General features: G+C 40.3%; 1 protein-coding gene across 1 annotated transcript in view; it reads right to left on the reverse strand.

Moving 5' to 3' along the window:
• The window catches only part of LOC117346215 (vomeronasal type-2 receptor 26-like), a 29,762-nt gene extending 19,548 nt beyond the window's left edge, over window positions 1-10,214 (reverse strand). Inside the window, exons 1-3 of the mRNA XM_033915617.1 lie at window positions 10,201-10,214; window positions 9,056-9,344; window positions 3,321-4,121 (exon numbers count right to left, since the gene is read on the reverse strand). Of these exons, the coding sequence (XP_033771508.1) occupies window positions 3,321-4,121; window positions 9,056-9,344; window positions 10,201-10,214 (1,104 nt within the window). The remainder of the gene's footprint in view (window positions 1-3,320; window positions 4,122-9,055; window positions 9,345-10,200) is intronic.
• Window positions 10,215-11,300: the final 1,086 nt, after the last annotated feature.

The following is an 11,300-nucleotide window of genomic DNA, read 5'->3' on the forward strand; positions in this document are numbered from 1 at the left end:
GCGGCCGCCTGTCCGATCGCTGTCAGGAGGGTGCCCAAACCCTCCTGCCAGAAGATGCCCCCCCCGACACTACTGACCGCCCCCCCCCCGACACTACCAACCGCCCCCCCGACATTACCGATCTCCCTCCCACCCCGACACTATCGATCACTGGCAGGAGGGTGCCCAAACCCTCCTGCCAGAAGATGCCCCCCCCGACAATATCGATCGCTGGCAGGAGAGTGCCCAATCCCTACTGCCTGAAGATGCACCCTCCCCCCCGGCGCTAACAACCCCAAAACCTCCACCCCACCAAACTAACCTTTTCTTAAGTCCAGACGGGTTTTGCCCGTCCAGCCGGCAGGCCCGCCTCATCGAAATGAGGCGGGCCCGCCCCTTCCCTGCCCATCAGGCCTTAGATTAAGTGGGGATGGGCGGACCCGCTATGCCTAAGGCCTGATTGGTCCAGGCTTCTAGAGCCTGGGCCAATCAGGCCTTAGGCTTCGCGGGATGGGCCGGGAAGGGGCGGGCCCGCCTCATTTTGACGAGGCGGGCCTGCCGGCTGGACGGGCAAGACCCGTCTGGACTTAAGAAAAGGTTAGTTTGGTGTAGTGGAGGTTTGGGGGTTGTTAGCACCGGGGGGAGGGTGCGTCTTCGGGCAGGAGGGATTGGGCACCCTCCTGCCAGCGATCGATATTGTCGGGGGGGCATCTTCTGGCAGGAGGGTTTGGGCACCCTCGTGACAGCGATCGGTAGTGTTGGGGTGGGAGGGAGATCAGTAATGTCGGGGGGGCGGTTGGTAGTGTCGGGGGGGGCGGTCAGTAGTGTCGGGGGGGCATCTTCTGGCAGGAGGGTTTGGGCACCCTCCTGCCAGCGATTGGACAGGCGGCCACGGCCCGCTATACTTATAGCGGCAGAGAGATCCCTTGCCGCGATAAGTGTAGCGGGCTGTGTCTAATCTAACCCTATTCTCTAACCAGTGTCTGTAACATGGACGCCGGTTACAGAATCGGGGTTTAGTGTAGGCCGATTCTGAATAGGACACCTCTTCCAGGCGTCCTATACAGAATCAGGGTCTTTGTGCAGAAGTTTACTCCCCTCTCCACCAAAATCAATAAGGTAATTCTAAAACACTGGCATGTTGCCAGGTTAGCTGTCCCTGAATGTCCTGACAGACCTATGTTCTCTTTTAAACTCACCAGAAATATCGGTGAGTTGGTTAAATGCACGCCCAGGAGAGGTCCTCGTGGAATGGGGTCCCATATGGGTTGTGGTAAATGCCAATGGTGCAGTTTGGCGCTGACAGGTCATGCCTGGGTTCATCCTGATACAGGCATTAAATATTACACTGATATTTCTACCAATTGCGATTCTACCTGTGTGATATACTTCAGGTTCAATCATCTTTATTAACATTTTAAGATATACAACAATCAGGTAACAATGACCAATAACCAAAATCATCAGTATCAACAAGAGTACATGGTGTCAATCATTACCACACAAGAAGGTACAGTAGGAAACGTCCTACCAAAACAAGAACCAGAGAAAAAGAAAAATAGAACTGGTCAGACGTGTATAATATAACTCAATATGGTGGAATACGGTATGCCTATATGCTAAATATGAAAGAATTGCAGCTGAACGACATGGATTCCTCGCTAGATTTGAAAAGATGTGGGAGCCAATCTTCTCTTGTTTGAAATCTTTCTAATATGATATGTTCTGCTGCGGCCCCTGCAGCTCTAACAATGTCTGGGTTCTAACACTATTTGGGCTTTAGCTTTATCACTTCTGCTCTGCTTCTGCTGCTCTGTTTCTGCTGAATTGCTGTATGTTCTCTGCTCTATCCGTTATTAATGGGTGTCTCAAGTCATTGCTGGAATATTGAGTTATACTATACACGTCTGACCTGTGTGATATACTTAATTCAATGCCCTTGTGAGAAAATCTATGTAGGGCGCACTATGCGTTCTATTAAAGTTTGTTTAAATGAACACAAATCTCGGGTGCACACTGAGCGCGACACTGCCCCGCTAGTTAAACACTGGCAGTTGATGGGACACAAATGGTCTGACATTAGATGGAGGATAATAGACTCTGTGACAGCAGGGTGGGAGGGTGGCAACATAAAAAAAGCTTTAGGCCTTAACCTTAAATCCTTAGTCCCCACAGGTCTAAACGAGGAGATTGAATGGCTGTCAATTCTCTGAAGTTGTGGTTGCCGCCTGGCTGAGATTGTGCCGGTTGGCTGATGCTGTGCCACTTACTGTTGCATTGATGATGTCACGTGCTTCACTATGTACGTCGGGCCAGCTGTATTTAATAGCTTAGTGTACAACTCGTGGCCATGTCTAACACTCGTGATAGCCCCCGCATACGGTAAGCGTTTTTGCTCTTTCTGTTTTACAAATAAGATGAATTGAGGCAGTTTCTGCTGTATACATTGTTAGGTCCTGAAGGAAACAAGGCTCAGTGATCTCTAACTTTATTTTATAGCATTCCTCGACCCTGAAGAAAGGTTTCATTCTGAAACATGCATGTTGGGAGAGGAGAGGACAGGATCATTTCACTATAAGTTAAGTGAGGTTCCTTTCATTTTATATTCACAAGAAAAAGGAAAAAGAAAAAAAAGAAATATACAGATTTAATAAAATATGAATAAAGATTGGACTGATGTAGAGTTTAAGCAACTGGCTCTGTTTGCCTGATTGCTACCCGAAGGTCCATACAAAAATATTTTGAAAAAGAAAATTACCTGTAAAAGTAAAGCACTAATGATGAAGACATAGTAGGAAGTAGATGAGATACTGAACAGCTAGCCTGTGATATGTAGGTATAAAAATCTAAACAACTGTTATATGATTTAATTGATGGTACAGCAGTGACATTGGTTGTGACATATAGTGCTGGAATAAATACAGCAGCCACGCTGAGGTGCCATTTTCAGCAACACGGGAGCTTCCCAACCTGGCTGGCACCTTGGAGCGTGCACCTGGGGCGGACCTCCCCCCCGCCCCCCCCCCTTGGTACGCCACTGGGAAGAGGGTGTTTAAGAATTAAGGGTCACCCTCACTACTCCTATGATAGCTTCCCTCTCACTCTGTGCCAAAGTGTACCAATCTTTTTCACTGAATAAAGAATTCCTGTAACAAATACTAAACATAAACATAAAACTCACTTCTATACTCCAAATACCATTAAATTCCATGTGGTTCACAACAGATAATGAATACAGTTGAGTACTGCAATAAAAGATTCTATAAAAAGATGCATTTTTAAAGTCCGTCAAAACTGTTGGAAGGAGTTGGAAGATGTAAATGCATAATTCAGATCCTTACCTTCCATGGCAAAGAGTACAAAAGTTCCTTATTTTCTCTAGTCCATGTGGTGCCATTTCCTGAATCAGACATGATCATGGCATGCAGTGCATGTGCCACGGCATACACAGCATTGTACACACTGTAACTGCTCCCAAAGTATGTGCTGACACAGTGAGAAAAGATATCAGTCTTAACTGTAGAGTTGCAGTCTCTTCTGATCTTCTTTAGGCAACTGCTGTCACACAGGTCCTCCCACCAATGTTTAGCCCTGTAATCACTTGCCAGCCAGATAGGTTTCATCTCACGGACAAATTTTAAAAATTTTGGCATAACTTTTGTATGTGGTTTGAATATAAAGTACTTGTTTCTTATTTGAAAGTGTTTTTGATTTATTTTTATTATTTCTACCTCAGCAATGATGATAAAAACCTGGCCACTTTTCACATTTCTTTCAATATCCAGTATATAATGTAGTGAAAATACACCGCTTTTATTAAAGTAGTAAATGTTCACAGTAGATGATTTTTTACTTGCTCTAATAATTTTCTGTAATTCAAAATTTTTGATTCTTCTATGATGAGGAAATGTTTGATGTAATGCGATGCAGCCACCATTCCATTCAATCCCTTCTTTCAGGATCTGGATAGCTCTCATACTGCTTTCATCATCGTTTGAAAAGATACTGACCCATTTCCAGCCAAAATACTTCAGTAGCTTGCCTATCCCAACAGAGAGATGCAACTCATTAGGAACAGTCTGGTAAAAATAAGGATACTGAACAGGGTCACTCATATAAAGATTCTGTGAGCTGTAGCTGACCTGTCATAAAAATATGAAATAATGAATATATAATCATTTTTCATCACTCTAAGAGAACAGTTTATATCACATAGGTCATAGGATCCAATAACACATAGTTGGCATGAGGTGCTTGTGTCCAGACTCCTGTTAGTCTCTCCTTTAAAAAATTGTTCTCCATGAGGGTCATTTTATAAAGGGATGTATACTGTACCTGGTATTGCATGCTCCCCCTTTAGGGAAATTTAGTCATTTACATATAGACAGCCTAATGTTAGGCCAACTCTCTTCCTCCCACCCTTCCCCACTAATCCAGGGACACACCTAAGAGGGTGGTACATAAATTAATTTTAGTGTAGTATTGCTTTGTAAGTTAAGGAAGACAACTTTATATGGTATTGGCTTTACTTTGGGGCCTCTGGAAGAAAACAGACAAAGTGAGTAAATTTTTCAAGCTATAAATATTCTTCAACCCAGTCATTAAAAAGTATGGGGATCATAATCAAAACAAAAAAAAAACATCTAAAAAGTGGCCTAAATTGGTACTTAGATGATCAAAATGCCAGATCCTCCAAGTACTGATAATCAAAGCTGGTTTTAGACGTATCTGAAACCAGCTTAGACTTTTCCTCTGTCTCTAAATGCATAGAGTGAAAAGTGGCATTTTTAGAGGAGAGGAAAGAACGGGAGGTGGGCAGGAACTAGGCCAACTTAGACTTAGTCATACAGTATGTAAAACCAAAAGTTTGAACAGGTTGTCTAGTTGACACTTTTACATTTTGATTTAGACCAAGTCAAAACAGGTACAAGTGCTAAAAAATGGGCCGCTGAGCTGATCGCGGCTGCTGCAATCAGCTGTGTGGCCCCGCCAACCTGCCCATCCTCCACCGCAATGATTGTGGCAGGAGGCATGCCTCATCTCCCCTGCCATGATCCTCCCTCTCAGCATATGCGGACACCTGAGCCCCTAAGCTGGCAGCTTCAGAAGTCCCGAAACCAGGAAGTTACAGTGATATTTATACAATTTTGTGGCTATACAACATAATGCTAGAAAAAACTTCTCATGTGTTACTTTTCTTAACAATCATTGGTCCTAAGCTCACACTAGCAGGTCACATATCTAAGCCCTGCAGTCTTTCTGTTACATGTCCAGGAGGGCGGAATACAATATTGTGTATGCTGAGATAACCATAAGAGGTTAAAATGCCCAAGCTACACCACCCAGTGTAGGCAGGCTAGAACATGAGATATATCAGGCCTGCAATTAAACATAATTCAGCATTTTATTAAAGAGAAAATTTAGTTCAACACTCGGGAAAACCAGTCCCAGACTCCACTACTTTCAGCGTTTAGGGCCTAGGCCAAAAGGGGACTTAGATGTTTTTTTTAATTATGCCCTTCCATGTATATTTGTTTTAGAGTTAATGTACTTGAAGTAAAGGGAAATAGGGACATTTCAAGGGGAAACAGTAGGCAGGAAGAAGGGTTGAGATTTCTTCCTACTGGTTGCACCACTTGGTTTCAAGGCGCCTTTCTCTTGAAAACAGAGTGCATGGGTAGATGATGTTAAATATGATCAAGTGCAAAGTGATATATGTGGGAAAGAGTAACCTGAACTATAGCTATGTGAGGATATATTGAAACCCGCAGCTTAGTGTATGGTGGTAGCTAAGAAAGCAAATAGGATTTTAGGAATGGAAAAGAAAGATGCACAACCATCAGCCAGGTCACAGAGGAAGCACTTGAAAACCAACTGAAAGTCCTATGGCCTACAACCTGCCCTCTAAATCCCTGTCCAGCAAAAATAGTACAAGTAAGTATAGGTCGCATTGAAGGGCCAAATAAATTGTTAACTCCTTGTTTGGAGAAGGGCAGCTGCCAACAACACACAAAAAAAATCTGTGGTGCAGCTCCTGCTGATAAAGAGCTCCCTTGATGAGAACAAGTTCAAAAACTACTAACCAGTCCCTAACATGCCTTTCCTGACAAAACTTATAGAATGATAACAGGAAGGATTGGAAGGGAGGATAATGCTTATTATATGAATCAATTCTGAACTATACTTATGGCTATATCAAAGCCGTCATGGCATCTAATAGATCATTGATTTCTAAAGATTATATATATGAAAATTATTTATCAGTACTAGGTCAAGATTCCTTATTAAATATTAAAATAAAAAAAAAATAAAAAAATGGTGAACATATCATAAATTATACAGACTTCAATCTTTGGAACCTCTTATGATATATACCATTACAAGTTCCTGTCTTGTATATTGTTATAATCGTCTATGTCCACCACCCCCATCCAAAAAGTTTTATTATGTTTATTCAACTTCTTAAATTTTAAATTTATTCCCTAATAAATTTATTTGCGCTTTATTCCCAGATCACTAGGTTTATATTGAAAATTAGTTCATATTAATATAAACAATTTATGAAAATATAGGAAGTTCTATTAAAATTCTCTTGAAATCTGATAGATTTATAACTTAAGAAATTTTATAAAGTACATAGGATGCATGTGATAAACCTTACAAATAAATAATGTTGTGTGCAAAACAGGTCATTAAAAATAAGAATTTGAAGCATTTGAAAGATTGTGATACATTTTTTTGTATCCTGACTTGAAGTGTGATCCTAATTGAAACAGTTGCAATGACTGGAAGGTAAACTCTGCATCAATTCTAGGAGGGTGTATTCCTTCCTTGTAGAGTTCCATGTCTCTGAGTGACTTTAAACAATTTTTGATCACACTCCATAGACAGGTTACCATAGTGAAGTGAGGTCAGTTCATATTTTTGATTGAAGCATTTTCTGACTTCCCCTAGTTTTTACTAGTATTATCCCCGTGACTTCAGAAGGAAATAGCTTTAATGATAGCGGCAGGAGTATAAAGTAGATACGGCCAGTCACAACAGGCCTTGTGATTTTTTCCCAGCATGTTTGGATACTGAATCATTGTATCCAAGGATGGAATATTTTTATTGTTATTTTTCTGTAACATATGAATTAGAGCTGTGATACTATGAGGAATATATATGTCATGAGGTGGAATATATAATCAATAAGAACGATACAATGTGCAAAACCGCAAAGATAGAATAAAGATGAAAAAAGTGAAGAATAAAAGAAGAAAGGGGCAACACAGCTTTCACCTCATGACAAAACTGTGTTGCCCCTTTTTTCTTTTATTCTTCACTTTTTTCATTTGCATGCCATGGAATCGAGGGTTAAATATTCACGTGGATTAAAAACTGACTGGAGGTAGGGGTAAATAGACAATTCTCAGACTGGAAGAGCATCACCAGTGGGGTGCTTGGACCTGTGCTCTTCAATATCTTTATAAATGATCTGGACATTGGTACGAAGAGCGAGGTAATTAAATTTGTGGACGATATGAAGACGATGTGAAGACACAGGGGGATTGCAAAGATCTGCAATGTGACATAATCAAGCTTGAGAAATGGGCATCGACATGGCAAATGAGGTTCAATGGATAAGTGCAAAGTGATGCATGTCGGGAACACTCATGCACGAATACAGGATATCCGGGGCAGTACTTGGAGAGACCTCCCAGGAAAGGGACTTGGGAGTTCTGATCGACAAGTCCATGAAGCAATCTGCACAATGTGCTATGGCGGTAAAAAGGGTGAACAAAATGCTAGGAATGATCAAGAAGGAGATCACAAACAGATTGGAGAAGGTTATCAAGCTGCTGTACCGGGCCATGATATGCCCTCACCTGGAGTATTGCATCCAGCACTGGTTGCCGTACATGAAGAAGGATGCGGTACTATTCAAAAGGGTCCAGAGAAGAGTGACTAAAATGGTTAATAGTTAGTGAGAGATTAGAGAAACTGGGCTTTTTCTCCCTTGAAAAGAGGAGACTGCGAGGGGACATGATCGAAACATTCAAAATACTGAAGGAAATAGACAAATGTAAGGAAATTCTTCTTCAGCCAGAGAGTGGTAGAAAACTGGAATGCTCTTCTGGAGTCTGTTATAGTGGAAAACACCCTCCAGGGTTTCAAGACAAAGTTGGACAAGTTCATGCTAAACTGGTGAGACAAATCATTTGGAGCATCGCATGAGCAGACTGCAGGGCAGGATGGACCATTGGTCTGACCCAGCAGCGGCATTTCTTATGTTCTTATGTTCTTATCCCTTAATTCTAACCACCACCAACCAGTCTTTTTCTTTTCACCTGTTACTACCTAACCTCATCCCTCCCCATTCCCATTTTTTAACCCCTTATGCATGGCTTTGATGTCGGCCAATGTTATTAGTCACCTAGTTTAAACTGTATGGCCTTTTATATGTGTTATAGAAAGTACAGGAGAACCTACCAATTGAACTAAGGATAAAGGATAAACTAGAGATCACTCAATGTTAAACCAAACAGAATCATAGGAATGGGATCAGTTTGAAACCTCCAACCTGTAGTCCACAGAACATCAGTGAAAGAAAATCTCTGAAAATTAGGAAATCCCATACCACCAAAACATTGAGGTAATTGAAGTGTATATAATACAATTCATAAGAATATAAGAAGTTGCCTCCGCTGGGTCAGACCAGGGGTCCATCGCGCCCAGCAGTCCACTTCCGCGGCGGCCCATCAGGTCCATGACCTGTAAGTGATCCTTTGTCTAAAACATTTTTCTTCTACCCTTCCATAATCCTATCTCTATCTCTACCTCTATCTATATCCCTCAATCCCCATATCCTTCAGCAACTTGTCCAATCCCTCCTTGAATCCCCTTATTGTATCACATCCTCCGGAAGCACATTCCAGGTGTCTACCACCCTCTGAGTGAAGAGCATGAGTCTCAAATGTTCTTCCTGCAACTGCAAAGGAAAGATGAATTCATTTTGAAGAGGATTTATGTATAGAAGGATGAACTATAAAGGGTAAGGGGTAGAACGCAATGTAATATGAAGTATCTTTCTGACCTGTGGGAATTGATATATCTGGAAAATGTTATAGAATCCATATGTTTCCTCATCTGTAAAGCCTTCAATGATGGCAGCCACTGTGCAAGATGAATTACATTTGAAATTTACTATTGTGCTCTGTCCTGCTAAAATTTTCAAGGCTGATTCAATTATATTCCTTATATACCTTAAAGAATCTTTAATATGGAGCCCCAGTGTGATGTTGGGTAAGAGCTCTGAGTTGTTGTTAATTTCCTTCACCGCAAAAACAAAGGCCAAGAAGTTATAGGTATGAAGTGAATAATATCTGTAATGACATTAAGATCATAATTTTATAACAGTATACCTGAAATATTTGCAAAAATGCCAATATTTATATGTATTTATTTTTTAAATAAAACATCAGAATACAAAAAAACATACAAAATTATGGTCTATTTTACCATGCAGTGTGAAAAAGAAACCTGGTGTGCTGAAGCCACTTTAAATGCTGGCAGAAAAATGCAACTTTTTCTATTTTTGTATATTAGCAATGAGCTAATTTCCCCACTAAAGCAAAGCTATTAGATTGTGAGCCCTTCCAGCATCTCTTTTGCACATAGTATGAGCTCACACACTATTCCTGAGCTAATCAGTTAGCAATGCACACTTGCTGATGGATTAGCATAGCTGTGTCTACCCTCTGTTCCGTACAAGTATATCTTATAGAACATAAGAACAACCATACTGGGTCAGACCAGTGCTCTCCTGTTTCTAAAAGTGGCCAATCCAGTTCACAAGTATGTTATGTTATGTTAGAGTATATTAATCAGGTTTTCTGTTCCCTCTCTATCTATTCAGTTCAAGGTCAGATTACATTACAAGAGGTTGGTTCAGTTATCCAGGATGTTATAATGGACAGTTTGACACAGCCATTCAATAGAGTTGGAAGTACAGATAGATCAGTACAACTATTAATACAATTATAGTTATAGTTGCAAATACATAATTACAAGTTACAAGTCAAAAGGAGCCTGAGAATTTTCACTTCATGTACAACATTGAGAGTATTTTATGTACTGTTGTGCCTTGCCCATTAATATAGGTGGGTAAAATATGAAAGCTATTAAAAATTAGGCTTATTGAGCATTGAATTCACCTCCAAAAACAGGTCAAGAACTCACCTGTAGCTGCACATTGTTTGTTTTCCACCTTTCTTTTAATAACTTATGATTCACAGTTGGAGACAATTCAGAATTGTTCAAGGGGAAGTGGTTTTTATAGGCTCTTGATAGAGAAGGAGAGACATTGGATTTTTTATTTAGCCTGTGTGTTCCCAAATTGTTAAGTTCATGAATATGGCATTGGAACCCCCTTTTTAATCTTTATTGATTTTTTTCAAAAATAGTACATTAAATATACATATACATATTAAATAACTTAAAAATAGCACTTGAATCAATCATCAAAATACTTCAAAACATTTTCCTCTCTCCCACCCCAATACCAGAACAAAAACCCAAATGCATTACTTCAGACAAGTAATAAAAATCATATTGAACATATTGATCAAAATCTGCTATCCTTCCACCCTCCCACCCATCTTGGATATGAAAATTAAAAAAAATCAAGAGAATAATCCAGTTAATCATCGTTAATAAAATTTGTCAATGGACTCCAAGTTAATTTGAATAACTTATCATTACACAGCATTTCTGAATTCATTTTCACGTATTTGTAATATTAACATACAGAATCCCACAAAAGGAGAAATTAAGCCAATCCCAATTTTCCAATTTTTGGTCACCAGTTGCATGGCTATCCCAGTCATAATAGCAAATAATCTACTTTTATATTTATCCAAAGGATAAATAGATTTCCAAAAATTGAGTATCAAAGGACTATGAAACAACAAATGATCCAGTGTCCCTACATCAAAATGACAGTGCCAGCATCTATTAGACTTTGAACTATCTAACTTTTGCAATCTAACAGGGGTCCAAAAACTCTTTTATCAACGCGCGGAATACCATGCATTAAACCGCCTGCCGCACTAGTCGCTAACACCTAGTTTGACCAGGCATTATTTTTTTTGCTTGTCGAGGGGGTTACCGTGTGATGAAATGTCCGACACGCTAACCCCACTAGCACGGCTTGATAAAAGAACCCCTATGTAAAAAAAAAAAAACATGTTTGTCTCATAGATGCTGATGCTGTACATCTCATCCTCCCAGTCCAAATCCATGGCCATTGAGTTACAGAAATCTGTTTTATCTCAATGCTC

The sequence above is a fragment of the Geotrypetes seraphini genome, chromosome 12, assembly GCF_902459505.1.
Source record: "Geotrypetes seraphini chromosome 12, aGeoSer1.1, whole genome shotgun sequence".
Taxonomy (NCBI): domain Eukaryota; kingdom Metazoa; phylum Chordata; class Amphibia; order Gymnophiona; family Dermophiidae; genus Geotrypetes; species Geotrypetes seraphini.